This window comes from Botrytis fragariae, assembly GCF_013461495.1.
Source record: "Botrytis fragariae strain BVB16 chromosome Unknown tig00000012, whole genome shotgun sequence".
NCBI lineage: Eukaryota > Fungi > Ascomycota > Leotiomycetes > Helotiales > Sclerotiniaceae > Botrytis > Botrytis fragariae.
In genome coordinates this window covers 1402757-1419159 of record NW_023500989.1, presented here as the reverse complement: position 1 = coordinate 1419159, position 16403 = coordinate 1402757, and the positions used below count along the sequence as shown (strand labels likewise).

General features: G+C 42.3%; 4 protein-coding genes across 4 annotated transcripts; 2 read left to right on the top strand and 2 right to left on the bottom strand.

The window, feature by feature from the left end:
* Positions 1-685: 685 nt before the first annotated feature.
* Positions 686-5856, bottom strand: Bfra_002665 (uncharacterized protein; the record flags this gene model as incomplete). Its single annotated transcript, XM_037333080.1, has 6 exons — positions 686-2819; positions 2865-3303; positions 4134-4164; positions 4199-5176; positions 5229-5490; positions 5540-5856. 6 exons carry the CDS (start codon positions 5854-5856, stop codon positions 686-688), a joined length of 4161 nt encoding a protein of 1386 aa, XP_037195208.1.
* Positions 5857-6756: 900 nt separating this feature from the next.
* Bfra_002664 (putative c6 zinc finger domain-containing protein) lies at positions 6757-9196 on the top strand (the record flags this gene model as incomplete). Its single annotated transcript, XM_037333079.1, has 8 exons — positions 6757-6804; positions 6873-6990; positions 7037-7265; positions 7336-7920; positions 7975-8137; positions 8198-8451; positions 8507-9096; positions 9153-9196. The coding sequence occupies 8 exons, from the start codon at positions 6757-6759 to the stop codon at positions 9194-9196; spliced, it is 2031 nt and encodes a 676-aa protein (XP_037195207.1).
* A 2779-nt stretch (positions 9197-11975) lies between these two features.
* Positions 11976-12851, top strand: Bfra_002663 (putative polysaccharide lyase family 7 protein; the record flags this gene model as incomplete). Its single annotated transcript, XM_037333078.1, has 1 exon — positions 11976-12851. The coding sequence occupies one exon, from the start codon at positions 11976-11978 to the stop codon at positions 12849-12851; it is 876 nt and encodes a 291-aa protein (XP_037195206.1).
* Positions 12852-15280: 2429 nt separating this feature from the next.
* Bfra_002662 (putative 7alpha-cephem-methoxylase p8 chain related protein) lies at positions 15281-16403 on the bottom strand (the record flags this gene model as incomplete). The annotated part of the gene is made up of 3 exons (XM_037333077.1): positions 15281-15375; positions 15434-15669; positions 15958-16403. The coding sequence occupies 3 exons, from the start codon at positions 16401-16403 to the stop codon at positions 15281-15283; spliced, it is 777 nt and encodes a 258-aa protein (XP_037195205.1).

Genomic DNA, 16403 nt, shown 5'->3' with positions numbered 1-16403 from the left:
TTAGGATAATGGAGTTAATCAGAGATACCAGACCACAGAGGTTGGGTATGTTTTGTATAAAGGAACGTAAGGGTACTAATGGCACTTAAAATAAGAACAATTCAAGATTGGAGAAGATCGGAGAGAAGAGACCACCTATTTATTATTATTGTTGTTGTTGTTGTAATCCTACGCTAGGTACCTAATAAGCAGTGAGATTGAGCTTGGTAAATTCACCAAATTGTAATCACGTGGTTCTTACACTGCCACAGGATGCGTCGGAATTTGCATGACAATTATTTTTAGAAGTAAATCCACCCAGTATGATTCCAATTATCAAATTAGACCCCAGGCGTGAACATGGGCTGTTTGCTGATCGCTTGAGAGCAGCAGTGCATGCAGGATCAAAACAGCTACAAAAATATAAGATTACTTATAGATGCCAATGCTACTAGAACCACGTGAGAGTAGGATTTCTGACGACTCTATAACATCTTCATCCTATGGAAAGAATTAAAAATCTATTTAACACTCCTACTATGCTTGAGCCCATGTTTCATAAATTATATTCGAAGTATTAGTATTCACTGATGGTAATACCGCTTTCAACTGATTAACAATTCAGTTGAACGAGAGTGTAACAGGGCCTCGGCACACACAATTCCAAGTTAGAAAGAAAAGAGGCTCCTGTTACTCCCAACTAGCTCTAGTCTCTATTCTCGTCGCTTTCCATATCGCTTACCACATCATCTACCACATTGTCCACCACATCTTCTACCATATAGACGAGCTGCATATCATCATACTCTGAATACCACTCCTCTCGAGGAACATGGCACTTTGTGTGGTATTGTCCATAGTGAATGCATGTATAATAATGCGAATTCGTTTCTGTCATAGGAAAGAAAGTAAAGAACCCTAAGCACCATGGCATGATAAGGTCTTTCTTAGAAATCGATTCCTTGACAACCTCTTCTTCTGGCCACGACCCTGGTATGTCACTTTTCTCTGAGCATTGAAGACAAGCATGGCTGATGGCCTCAGAAACGTTCCGTGAGTACGTAGCTAGTTCCATCGACAGTTTTACAGCTGGTTTCACCGACAGTTTTTCAGATTCAAAGTAGGAGTAATCGTCACCATCAAGTAGCCGCTGCAGGAATGCTTCCCGTGCGTTCTCTATTGTATGGTATTGTAAACCTTCCATCAAAGCGGGAATTCCCAAGAAGATTTCTTCATCATACAGCTCTTGAATCTTTTTTTCGTCCCATCCTATCTGAACGAGCATTTCAAAGAGGTGCTTCCAAGCCCCGATTTGAATTGCACAGTCGATCATAGAGTAATATTTTACAACCCCATATTCACGAGGGGGGTTCGTCCCCGTTTTAAACAAGTCGTTTTTCTTTAAGTCGAGACCTTTTAGCAGTAGTATTCTGAGCCGATTACTACAGCAGTGAACAATTTCTTCTCTACTTCTGGACCCACTGTAGGAATTGATGAATTCTAGGATCGATATCACAGGTGAAGTATCTTTGCCATATCGCATAAGTATTTTATCCACTTGCTCATCAGGAACTAAGTAGTATTGACATCCTCGATCTAGTGCAGCATCTAATCCATCCCCTTGAGGATTCTCAAAAAGTTGACGACTATTTTCAAAATAGACACCCTGATGGCTTGGGAACTCGTGACAATTCCAGTCAATCAACTGTTCTTGATTCCTGAGGCACATTATGCGCTGGCTGTATTTTGGCGACGGACGATCTATATGCAATAGCGAAAACGGAATTTCTGAATTCTGGATGAGGTAATCTTGCGAACATTCTAAAAATAAAGACATAGCCTCATACGCTTTCTCAATTCTCCATGCAACGGTTATCCACAAGAAGAATTTAAGATCTTTGGTCTCGATATGTCTATCAACTTGGTACCCAAGAATGAATTTTATCCATCCCAAATTTCGATTCTCGTCAAAATCTGTTCTATTCCAGGACCCGAAATTTAGTAAATTACGAATTCCCTCAATTCCATCTTGTGGGGAAGCCCTTCCTTGTTCAATTAAGTTTCGAGCTGTGTCGATGTCAAATTCCTTGACTGCTTTATGAAACTCACTGCCCTTTGCATGTACGTAGTACGGTCTAAGGGAAATGAAACTTTCGCGAGAATAAGGCACGATAGGTATCTCATGTCGTAAATCGAGGCCCCTTCTAGCCCAGGGTATCGTAAGGGAAATAGATACTGAAGTCGAAGATAAATCGCGTGAGCCCGAGGGTGACCTTGAGAATTGATATCGATCATTGGAATACGATGAAAATGTGATGGATACTTTAACTCCGAGGAATCGGTATTCGTAAAATGTTGATGAAATGAGGCTGTTTCTTTTGTTCCTCCTCTGCATCTTAGCAGATATTGAAGGAGCATGGTGAGGTGTCGGCGTGACATGGCGTGGATTTGAGCTCGAAAGAGACACAGCCACATCATTTTCTCGTTGCTCTGCAAGTTTGGCTACATTTATTGGCAAATTGTGTTGCAAACACTTGCCAACAAGAAACTGGACTTGGGGCCCAATATCTAAACGTTGTGCTTCGATGCATTCCTCCATGGCTCCTTTTAAGCTTGCTAACAGATCCTCACGAACATCCTCCAATGCTTTGGTAGCTATAGTTGTTGACATGATCTGTACTAAGTGACTTTGATTTTTCTGCATTTCCGAGCGAAGTGTCTCGGTTTGGTTTTGTTGCGCTGATATGATTGCATCTCTCGAATCATGAATGGCATGCGGAACTGCTATAATATTGGCACTTATGTCCCTTAATAAGTCACTTTGTTCGAGTTGAATAATTCTGAATAAATCAGTAAATGTAGTTATTGAGGTAGTCTTGCCATACCTTGATAGATTTTGTTGAACCAGCGTAACTTGTTGTGTGGTGCTATCCACCCACAGCATTAACTTCGTAATCTCTTCTTTATTTGCAGCATATTTTAGTCGATGCCAGAATTGTTTCCACTTATTCTTGGAGCCCTTCGTTGAATTACCAAAAATTTCCACGGATGAAGAGAGCTTGCTTTCAACAGATTTGATGGCCTCAAGCATATGTGCTCCAGCCGCAGGTATATCTTGCATTCCATAATGAGTCTTTAGTTGTTCATGCTGGCGTAGAACTTCATTCGAGCTCTCTTCGATGCTTTTAATACACTCCGCAAGCCTTGTGATGTCTTTAGATGCGTTTTTGATGTCGCCGATAATTTCTTTGACGACTTTACAGCCGCCTGCGATTTGTCCGATGAATCCCACCACCCCGGTAACACTTGCGATGCCACCGATAGCTTCCATGAAGTTCAATTGGTGCAGTAATGATTTTTCTTTTTGAGGTTTTGTTATTATTGAAAGGAGATTGTGCTCGGTTTACAGAAGACCTGCCTGTCAATGTATATCAATGCTGAGTGCGCAACGAAAGTTGCATGCTACCTAAATAAGCGATACGAGACTCGCGCAATCTTGACCCAATAGTTTTAACCAAGGCTAAGTACAATGAAACACGAAATGCGCAAAAGCCGACAAGTTAATCAGTAATTGGAAGTAAATTACATGGTAATATGCCGACTTTTGGAACACAGCCACTTTCCCATTAATTAGTGGTCAGAATAGTTCATGATCCGGAGGCAGTGCACTCTGGCATTCAGCTCTCAACTCCTCAATCCATTAGAATATTCGACTGGATCGGAACACTTGATTCACTTCCATCATCAAGATGTTTTCAAACGTTAACAGCTTTAGATTTAGCAATCAGTGTTGTTAGACCTTGTATCTGTGGATTTTGTGGGGTCATTATTCTGATCGTGGGGTAATTCAATGATCCTAGTAACTCTTTTCGACTGATGGAGATAGGAAAGTCGTCATGGGACACCGAATCGGTGAATCAGAATCAGCAATAACAACAATGAACCGATAACAATAGATGAAAGTATTGCATGCGATTTCCTAGTCATCATGTTTCTCTCGCATATATTCTCACGCACCAGATTTACCTAAGCACATTGGTCGCATGCTATGATTCTCAACAATGAGCAAGCTTTGCCAGTAATGTTAGATGACGTATCCTGAACTATTGAGCCTGACTATATACATATATACACACCTCGAATGCGCTTCTTACCAAAGATCAACCTCGAGAAGAATGTGAGGTACTTCAGTCGAGCCGGTTGGCATTGCAAAGGTTACATTCCAATACTCAAAATCATTAATAGTGGCATCTGTGCCGCCATACTCTCCTGCGTAAGACAAGGTATAATTCATGTCAATTGTACCAGACACGTTCAAACTCAATCCTTGGATATCTTCGATTCTTGAAATAGTCCTCTTCGCGACGAATGGTGAAACCAAAAAGGTAAATATTGAGGTATCATTTCCTTCCGGATAAGTCAAATTCAACGAACCACTACCAGCTTCGGCAATCACATGCATTTCTGTTGCATAGAGCGTGAGCCAGCCAATTCCATTGCCAGTATTCCATTGCATAAGAGCGGGGTTGAAGGTGCCTTGATTCTTAGCAGGTCCACCTATAACATTCTCGTTGAATGTTTCAGCGCCAATGCTGATATTGTTTGCAAGCCAAGCTGTAATATTTCGAGGATAGTAGTCAAACGGCGGCGAATAGGTTGAAGAAGTAAATGTGTGCTCCCCTTTGAAATTTACAAGGGCATCTGTCACATTTGCTGGTATTAAACTATTGTGGAATTCGGATAATATTGCGAATAATGGACCGTAAGCAAAATCGGCATTGTGTGACATAATATAAGGCTTGTTGATGATTGAAGACTTGGACTTCCCTACAGCGTTCCAGATGTGGAGTGCCAGAAGACTCAGATATTTTGTCATATCAAAACCGTATGAACGATCCCAAGGGCCAGCAACATTCAAAAGCTGAGGATGCCACAGATTAGAAACTGCTTCCCAAGTATACTGGATCATCGAGGCACCTCTCTGTTTCATCACAGAATCTTCTGGCAAATACTTAGCCCACAAACTCATGGCGAACAAAGATACGCCAGTATAAGTGCCACTGTTGAATTCCGAGAGTGTGTTAGCCCGATCAAACAAGTCAACGATTTGTTGAGCATAATTCTCGCCGGCAGTTGTCATATTACTGTCGTTCAATCGACGACCGGTCCATCCGGAAACAAAAGCTCTCATTATCGACTAGCATTTGATTAATAAAGATTACGCATCATAGGCTGGGTGATGCACTCACAGGATTGGTATAAGCAGGATACAAATTATCGCCATCTACTCCACCGACACGATAACTGTCACCCACGGTCGAATTGTACAATGATTCCAGCATCATACTAGTCACATTTGGCGAGATTAGGGAACCGAACTCCTCAAGACCAACAATAAAGGCTGTTCCTATGAAACCACGCCAATTTGGATCCCATGAATTGTATATACTCGGCGCATAATACGAGCTTCCCACTTCGGGTTCCTCTGGTTCCTTCTGATAATCCCCATACCTAAAGTTTTCAGTCGATACCTCATACCACTGGATACAACCAAACTCACCACTGCGCTTCAGGGTCCTTGAATTGACCACCAATAACATTAGAGATTATCTTCTCGGCTTCGGATACGTCCGAGCCTTGGTTCCTTGCCAAAAGTCCAATGGCGTACCATGCTGAACTTCTAGTATCGTGTCTCAATGCAGCAGCTCCACTCATTTCATAAAGATAGCCAGCATTGTCGTCGTATGCCCGATCCAGATAGTCCATAGATTCATTGAAGAGTCCTTGGGCATTTTGTGGCAGAGTACTAACATACGATCGAGCCTGAGCAGTCGAGCGGGCGAGGAAAAACAATGTAGCAACTTTTGAAAGACGCATTTTGAAGACAATCATGAACAGTGGTACTTCTCAATGGAAATCCATTGCATATATATACATGTTGGATACCTTACCATTAGTAAGTACATAGATGGGGGTATCATGCCTGGTGGCCGCGGGGTAAACTGAGGGGCCGGGAAATTTACATCATTGATACGCAGTCAAGATTCCATTCAGGTCATAAACTCCGGAATTGTGGATCAATCATTGAAGGTATCTGTCGGTGAATAATGTAACGTTAACACAATGAGCATGGCGGTATACGAAGTATATAGATAGCGAGTCATCAAGTAACACTGAACATTTCGTACTTGGGGTCGCCCTGTTCTGGAGATATCGAAGATATTGTCGTTGCCATGGATGATGAGGATACTCCAGTGGATGTAGTAATCTATATCGTTGAAGTGGGTGGTAGTTTGGTTCGAAATAAGGTTTCGAGTAAGATTACCCAGGCAAGGTTGTTACTTTCCAAAAATTATACTCAAGAACTCATATTTTCGTTGATGAGTAAGCACGCGCGCACGGATCCACCATGATTTGTATCGTATGATACAATTTTTGTGAAACCCCCTTCATCACTATCATCGTCGGCAAACTGAATTCATCCAAAGTTTGAGGATTTTCTTCTCCATCTAAATCAGTTATACGGACAGGAGTACCGCAAGGCCAACACCACGCCGGAACTTCTACACCATCCACTTCATTCAATATCCACGCTCTTCTCTGTACTCGAAGACCCCTGCAGTTTGAGCGAGCATTTGCGGAAACTAACATGTAATATGATACCCACCACCACAAACCCACAGCACAGGAAACCCGCCACCAGGAAATTTTTGGCACCTCCTGTAAAAGTGGCATGTCTAGAATGGTAACGTTATTTTTCACTAGTATCTTTAGAAGATGTTTACCAACACAATGCCAGTCGTGCTGCACGCACTCGATGCAATGGTAAAACACCATGTGCAAATGTGAGTGATACTTTGAATTGTTGAAAACACATTGGTTAATATCATTAGTGTGCCAATCGAGGTTGCGATTGCGTCTATACACCGAGCAAGAGAGGTGGTGCAAGAAGACGCAAGAAGAACACCAATAGCGAAGGTCGTATAGAACAATCCCCACCAAATGAGCTCCGTAAGTACCCAAATATTTGCCAAACATTATTCTGATCTGTCATTAGTTACTGGTCCAGCCCCGGTGGTTTCATTGGCCACCCCTGGCGCTGGTCTTCTCCAGAGAGATGAACAATTGGATTTTGATATGGACTTTGCATTTGACTCAAACATGCAAGGGAATCAAGAACCTTTGTCAATGAACGATGGATTTTTATCACAAAATGTGCTAGATGATACCTTTCAAATGGAGAAAGAAACACCTGTAGTAAGAACTTATGCTAACGATGAGGACATGTAAGTTCTGTTACCTGTCAACCTGGGTAGAAACATTGAGTAACATGACTGACCAAATTTGACGCGGTAGTTTGAGCGCATATTATGTTTACATCCATCCGTATTTCCCTGTTCTTCCACCCCCTTTGATCAACCAAGCTGTTGACAAATTGGAAACCGGGGTACAAGGACCAAACGATATCTTATTTCATAGCAGAAGCAATCCACAATTTCAATCTGCTTCCCCGATGACTCTTGCGATCTCCGCACTACTTGCACTAATTCCACATCCTGACGATCCAAGCCCCACATCTCCAGAATCTATTATACTACGTCGAAATCAAGCACAAGTCTTTGCTCAGTTAGCGATTGACGGCGTTGAGATTGAGAATGAGATGATAGAGTCTATAGTGGACCCTGGGGAGGCTCTAAGCGCCCAAGAGATGCAGATATATCGCTCACAAATTCACTCGCAAGTAAGGTTGGAGGCGGAGAGTACAATCGCACTGCTGCTACTATGTACTTATGAATATTCCCAACGAGGAAATATTTCGAAGATGCGCAAGAGGTGTGGACAAGCTTTGGTATCTGCCATGGACTTGGGATTACATTCAAAGGATAAAGTGGATTATGCATATGCCGAATCAGATAGACGAGTATGGTGGATGACGGTATGGTTACAAGCTGCGGTTTACATTCACCTTCAGCTCCAACGCTAACTTCTGGAAAGTACGTCTGCGTTTGCCAAGGCTCTATACTTAGTTGCATGGTATGTATTTCTCTCCAAGCGCTCATTCCTTCATGTTTTGACCAAAGCTATAAAGGCGCCCTCGATTCTCCTCTCCGATCCAAGATTCACGACGCCACTCCCAACCTTTGGGTCTGATTCGGATGTAAGTGCAAATACCCATTTTGATTTCCAATATTACAGCAAACTAAGCGCAGGAATTCAGGCTTGGGATGTTTTTCTTGAAGCACAAAGAGTGATTGCAACAGCAACACAATTCGTGATTGATCTCGAATCGTCTTTGAAATCAGAATCTCATGATCTGAAACTCTGGGAGGCAATGGCAGGATTGGAAAAGACCATTGAGCCGCTGGTTCAAAATGCAGAAAAGTGGTCCTATGGAAACGTGGATTATATGGAACCATCAGAGAGCGTCGTCGCAAAAAGCCTGCGGCTGATGACACGTATCAAGCTGAACAGGTACTTCCTTGGGTTTTTTTCTCTTCGGTGGGGTAATAGCTAATTATCCTTGAAGCGCGAGGATTAAGATCCATCGATATTGTGCGTTCTCCGATATGCCAGTCTTCACGAAGAAGCATTGTGACTTGTCTTCCACCACCCCTTCTGTTGGACAAAATCCGGGTACCGCCTGCGGTTGTAGCAATAACCTACAGCAAGCCACGGCCACTTTGACGCTCAGTCCCGGTATTCTAAACTCCCCATTACCTGATGATAGTTCTGTTTTCGATTCTCCGATTCTGCCATTTAGTGGTCGATTTTCCTCAAAAGTATGCATGCAATCCGCATTCAACATCGCCCAATCATTCCGTGCTTTGCCATTTCCACGGCCTTCAGATCCAAGGAATACTTCCTATTGGAACAGCACTATACAAACAAATCTACCTCGCATGATGCCAATATTTGCCTGCTGCAGTATGCAAGCAAGTTACTCAATGATTATGCTTTGCCACAAGACTCTTGCAATTAAGCAAGCTACTTCTTTCGAAGATGGACTCAGGAGGAGGACCGATAAGCTATTATTTCAATTACATGAGGGCATCAAAATGATTCTGGATGCCTTGGAGAATTATTCAACGGCAAATGAAGCCTTGAAAGGGATGCGAGGTAAGTCTACTAGTTGCGATAATATGACAGAAAACCACTGACCAGTCACCTCGAAGATCAAATACGTATGGCGATGGATTCCGTTGCGGCTGTTCAATGATAATCTTTGGACTCTTCCTTTCCATTGGCGGTTGAATAGTACAATATATAAAGTTTATGTAACTCTTTTAGGAATCGTGTTCATGGGACTGAGTCGATAGTGTTTTGGCGAGGTCAATTTGGACCAGGGTAACATGATCTGTACTTGACCGGCGCGGGAAAATTTGAATCTCAAAATTGGGCGCTCGTAAGAGATGTATCAATTTGATTAATATTTTGATAATTCTTGCCTTCATCGGTGGATATCAATTTTTCGGCTCTAAGCGACTTTCCAAAAAATTTCATTTCCGCCCACGATTTGAGCTGACTGGGGAGATATGATCTATTCCTCGCTGTACCGCTAAACATAATTCACCCCAAATCCCTAAGTAAACGCAATGTCACTGTACGAACTTGTTATCGTGGACCTCATTTATCTAGTATACCCTGGATTTTCCTTCAGCTTGCGGAAAGGTGTCAATCTAGGTTGAGCTGAAAATTGTTTCGTGGTAAGATCAACATTATCATTTCATTTATTGAAATGCCATCATACAACAGAAAATTCATTAGGATCATCGGTCAGTTTTCTCTTCGTGGATTCCTCATGGATAATCCTATTCGGGGTCAAAGATATTTACAGTAGGCTTCTCCTCATTTGGCCATAATTTGAAATAATCCTTCAAAGTGTGTTGCCACTCGTCATCCAATCACCGTCGGAGCTATTTGAACATTAGAATTCTTTACAACACAGCCCTCATTGGAAGTTATACACACAATAGACTAAACCCATCCCCAGCCAACATCTTCGCACGCATCAGAATAGTCGCGACAACAGCATTGTATTCTTTTCTCACGGTTTTACATAGTTAAAGCCAAAACTATTGAATTGGGTCAGGATGAAATCTTCATGCTCATCTTGTCCATTTCTGAAAGTTCCGCGTTCAAAAGTGGGGAGATGGTAGTCATCTCTCGTCGAGAAGAGGAGCGCTTTTTTCGAGTGATTTGATGATGAGATTGGCGTCGCAAATTAGTTGGGGCCAGAGATTGGACCATGCGGTTTGGTCTTTAACCTCCCAGCAGTGTGTGTAACTGAGACATGCAATATATTAGTGATACATTTGGGGTAGAGTGGGTAGAGAGAGAGCAGCCATAAGGGAACACGCACTATGACTTACCCCATATTGATAAAGTGTTGTTGCCGTGTTATGAGGTTAGCATCTGGAGTAAGTCAATCGATGTTCTTGGTTTATGAAAAAGTTCAAACATAGAGGAATTTTATCAAACTTATGTATCCATGAAGAACTCGCGATGACAAGATATTACCCAGAAAATGAATGTTGGGAAACGCGTTGGTGTTGGAATATTAGGAAACAAGGGGCGCAGTATCGCGATATGTATGCGAAATCATATGACCTTTGTCTATGCTATCCAATGGGCCACGTGGGTAAATCCAAACGCCGCGGCTGAGTTTAAACCTATTGTCACCGAGTTGGTTTTTCGGATGAGCTCGTTCACAGAGCTGAATGAGAAGTTCTACGTCGCTTGTAGATTGGCTAATACATACAAAGAGCCTACGAAGTAAAACTTGTGTATCTGAGCTACTCTGCTGGAGTGACGTATTCGCAGGCAGATAAAAGTCGAAGCGCATCTAACTTGCCCTGGCATGATGGTTTGCTTCTGATGTCTATCAAGAAATAGCGCTATTCCATTCATATTTACACAGCAACAATGTCGGCTTTCAATTTCTTAATTGACGGCGATGAAATTTCTCCAAAACTTCCTGGAATCTTCATATTAAATTTAGACATGCAACCAGGTATAACAAGCCCTTCATATCTTCAAACACACTCCGTATTCAACAAATTGGCAGACCTACTTATGATGAGTAAGTTCAATTGCTCATCCTCCGCCACCTCCCATCACTGGTAATCTCAATGAAAGCAACACAAAACCTACTCCGATGACCCAATCAAACAAGTACGATTCAACATAACTTAACTCCTCCTTAATCAAGAACTTTCCTAGCAACTCGTAGCAATTCGTAACGTTCGTACCAAGCGCACCCATACATACATGACCCCAATCCACGGTTCCTCCCGCATCGCTTACCCAAATTAGACCACCCGATTCCACATCTCTCATCCTCCTTATTTCAACCTCCGTCAAATCCCAAAGAAGTTATTTCTCGCATCCACACTCAATTCTTCCATCCTCGCATCCAATCACAATTTCAAAACATTCACCCCCAAACAAAGCGCTTACACACAATCGCTTACTAACACACTTGCATTTCTTCGCGAAATGATTCCCGGTTCCTTGATCCTTCGTACTACGGTGACTAAAAATCTGGGCGATCGCGGTTGTGATGTCAGCAAATTTGCTGGGGTGAGATATAACCTTAAATCCTTATGGGATTTTAGAATTCGTATTAGCGGGCAATTTTGCTTGTATGGTTGTGTTAAATTAATTCCTTCTCGTACTGATGATTTTTAATGCTTGTTTTTGATAGGGAAATTGACTAGGAAGATTTCTATAGTTGGGATTTGGTGGATTCTGTGTTAGGTTTTGGTGTTTGACTGTGAAAGTATGAAGTTATTCGGGTGAAGAAAAATTCATGTGCGCATTTGATGGTTTGGAGATTTTATATATAGATTGTGAGATTCAAACTTCAATATTATCATTCAACAACAATTCATTCTTCTCACTTCATTCTTTCTTTCACACTCTCGTTAAATTCAGTCTTCACTTCTTGATTTATTTCACTATTTTCTATTTCAAAAATCATCTCACTTATCATAAAAATGTCTTCTAAATTCACCATTCCCCAACTCCTCGTTCTCCTCCCCTTCCTCGGCCTTGCCATCGCTGCCCCAGCTCAAAAGTCTACTACCAAAGCAACATCTGCCACCGCAACTATCTCCGGTACTAAATCTACCGGTACCGCAACCGCTACTTCTACCTCTGCAGCTCTCAGCACTGGTCTCTCCTCCGGCAATTTGAAGCCCACCTGTGCTCCGGGCGGGAACATCGATCTCTCAAAATGGACTCTCCAACTCCCCAGCGGTACTCAAGGACATCCTGATTCCGTCACCGGCTCCAAGCTCGCTGGTTGCAGTGGATACACATCGAAAGATTACTTCTACACCAACACCGACGGATCAATCGTCATGAAAGTGCCAGGCGGCGTATCAACCGGCTGTGTCACCACTGCCAACTCCAAGCATTGCCGCACTGAGCTTCGCGAAGCTAGTCCTAGTTCCTGGAGTCCAAGTTCTGCAAGCAATAAACTCAGTGCTACTCTTCAGGTAGTTACTGCGGATGATTCTTCACATGGAACGGTCATTGGTCAAATCCATATCGATGATAGTGTATCTTCCAAGCCTGTGTGTGAATTGTTTTATAACTCTAAGGGAGTCATTTCGATGGGTGTTGAGCAGACCAGAGATGGTGGTAATGAAATTGTTACCCAAGTTGGGAGTGTAGCCGTTGGATCCAAGTTCTCTTATGAAATTGCTTATGAGGGAGGCAAGTTGAGTGTGGCTATTAATGGGGGTGCAGCAAAGACATTGGACACTTATCAATTGGATAGTCCAAAGAGCTACTTCAAGGCTGGTAACTATAACCAAGGGAACAGCAAGTCTGAGGTGCACTTTTTTGCGATTGATGTTCAGCATTAAATGAGTTGCCTGGGAGAGGTGGTGATGATTGAGTGTCAATGATGGGAAGTGTGTGCTAGTGGGTATTGGGGACGATGAGTGTTTTGTTCTTGGAATTTTGACTTCTGTATTGTATTCATATTTCTTATGCCTCTTTTCGATCAAGCTTTGGGTTTATAGATAGACTGCTAGCGTGTGTATTGGGGACAGTTTCGGAAAAGTAACAAATATATCTGTTTTTCCGACACGCATTTCTTCCTAAAAAAAACCCTTGATTAGACTTTCAAGCCGGCTCCGTTGCTTTTGGGAAAGAGAAACCTCTCTTCGACAATTATTTCACTGAAATAAAGCCCATGTGACTTCTTTCTTCGGCTCCAGTAGTTTGGACAACCTGCTTCATAACTTGTATTGACTATAACATACAATTATGATCACCCTGAGTTTAGCAATAACGTAGCATTCCGTGAACTAAGAGACGAGCCTTTTACTACGATTACGATATCGTAACTCCGATCCCGTGGAATTTTGATCTGTTCTCTAACTGTGGAAGAAGGCAATTAATTGGGTTCCCCAACACCGAACTTTACCCAAGTTTCGGAGAGAATGACCGAGGAAGAAACATTCTGTCTCTCCTGTCTATCGTATATCATAGAAGTAACTTTGATTGTAAAGTTTTGAGGGAGTTGTTATGGGTCCCTGGGTAGATTTGATAAGCAATGTGATTCTCCGCCAAGAAGCCACAAATGGGTTAGCCACACCAAGCTTCATCCTCCCCACATTGTTTATCAAAGCTAATATATATTTTAAACGCAGCGCTTTCTGCAACAAATACAACAAAATGTGACCATTCGAGTCTACTCGAACAACTCTCGGTCGTCTAGTTGGTTTATGACGTCAGACTGTAATTGTACATTGTAATCTGGATGTCGCGTGTTCGACTCACGCCTGAGAGACTTTCTTTTTGCATTTCTTTTCTGCAACTCCTTACGTCTTTCAGAGAGAGAGAGGAAAATATTTACATGTCGTTTTGGAGAATCCTTTTTTGCTCTGTATGGGTGGAGCAAGAGAATGAAAAAAAAGAGTGAGAAAGTGGGCACTCAAATGGTGGGGTCTCATGGCTGAATGTCGGGTTTGAATGGTTCATTATTATTCTCTTCTCCTATCTGTAAGCAAAGAGAAGTTTCAGTCCTTGAGAGATTGGTTTACATTCTATACAATTTCATATATTTTTGTACCATATCATTCTAGTAAGTAATCTATCTCTTCTAGGAAAAACAAGTGCATTCCCAGTGTCATTTTTGGAGCCAGTATCAAAAGTCACGTGTAAATCAAGACCATGTAAAATTCCTCGTCTCTTTTACTACCCCGCTCCCCCTCTTCTTTTACCCACTTACCACCATCCATACATTCGTACAACTCTCCGCCCAGCGGACAATCTTGCATACCGAAGAGTCTGACCATGAGCACTCCACTCCACATCTCCCCAAACCAAAAAATCTCTTCCCTAACGCCAAAACTCACAACAACTCACCATCTTCGACATCAAACCTCAAAAATGGCAAAAGAGAATGAACAAATTCATTATTGATGATGGACTAGCGGCGAATCGAACGCCGGACCTCTCCCATGCTAAGGGAACATTATACCACTAAACCACAAGCCCGTTTTTTGTTATTTAGCTTTCAGGAGAAAAGTATATGTACTTCCGACAACCGCTGCTTTTTGAAATCGTTTTTTCGTAAATCGTTTTCTTTAAACGAACATATTATATCTTTATTTTCGTAATACGATTTTTTGAAAGATATTTTCTCTCTCCTAAAATAGTTCAGGACCTGCAAATAGGATTGGCGCAACAACTACAAGAAGGTTAAATGATATACATGTAGAAGCGCAACTTTCAATACAGACTTTGTATAGCGCCGCTCTCCGCCGTCGCTGTATTGTTGTCCTGTCGTGCCGCTGCTGCTTCTGCAGCCTGTCTTCTAGAGGATAATTCGCATCGGAAACGCTCGCGTTCCAAACAATTTGGAAAGGTGCCAAAACTATTTTTTCTGTCAGGTACATTAGCCCGCAGCCGAAGGATACCGCACCGAATATTTGCACCGATTTTAACGAACGGCAAGGGGGTTTGTACACGCGAGAGCACGAGGGACTGGCATGATAAAATCATGATTTGTTAAATCTCAGTACTGTGAGCAATGATATTATACATATCCGCTATTCACCTTTGGGTAGGTACGCGTTACTTATCCACCAATATGAAATTATATTTATCCTTGAAGCTAAGTCAAATAGAAAGAAGATGTTCCCAAAACAAAGGCTAAGCGGCTTAAGGCCTCTAAGGCCTCCAAGGCAATTCGTACTATATAGGAGCATTCCAGTCCGCCACACTGATCAAATACATGACTCTATCGCTCTCATGTGGCCAGCACATTTGAGAATCGGGACATTCAGTCAAAATAAACAAACACTCTAGCCTCAATACTCTCCCGCAATTGCTTATTATCATTGATCCGGGGATCTTGAAAAGCCGTATGGGGAACTCCTGCGTTTGAGTGTTAGGATACAAATTCCCTAGACGATAGAGGTAATATACATCATACCTGCTTTGTTCTCTGCTGCTGAATCAGCCTGTACAAAGGCAATTACCTCGTCAACTTGCAAGCCGTGCCAGTAGTACCATTCGTGCTTCTCATCGAAGTATACTCGAGCATTTTCGTTGGCGAAATTATGAGTAACGACATCCATTGCAGTGGTCTGAGATTCATAGTCTACTGTACGGCGATCGCAAAGCGTGAGCGGAAAGTCATATACTGGTCCTTTTATTGGTTTCCATAGACTGGTGAAATGGATAGTAAGTTCATGGACACAGCTTCTGGAAATATGGATAGATATACTTCACAACGACGAATCTTGAATAATCTTTCGGCTTGATGTTGAACTGCTTAATGGCGCATTTTGCCGCCGAGGAGGCCGTCATGTCTTAGACCGGTCAGCGAATGAATTTCCAAAGTTATATGTACGATTGAGAGAATATACCAATGTGTATATAATCACTCGGTTGGTTTGTCTTGAGATGGTGTCGTTCTATATTCTCAGACATCCAACGCGGGTGACGTTTCCGAACCTGGCTCGGTCAATCAGCAGTTTCAAGTCTTCTTTCTTCGGGTCTTTGCTTACTGCGTGCTCCAGGACTTCAACTCGCGCAGCATTTGGAAACAAAAACTGGGCAATTGATTTGTATTTGGGGTATAGGATTTCTTCCACTTTCTCGTTATACCAATACTCCTCAGGAGTCAAAGAACAATTTAGATGCAGCTGAGCAAATCCCCATTTGGAGAACATCTCTCTCGAGGAAATACCCAGATTACGAGCATTACGGATCTGAACAAATTGCTCATCGGCGGTTGTGTTTGTTGAAGGAATATCATAGTCGTAGTCGAGGTACAAGTAATATGGTTTCACCAGCTTGTGCTGGTTATCTCTGGCAAGATACTGGATCATTGCTTTGACGGAGTCATCAGATTCAACAGTGGTCATTGCTGCTGTATTTTTTTCTTCAGGCCCCGACAT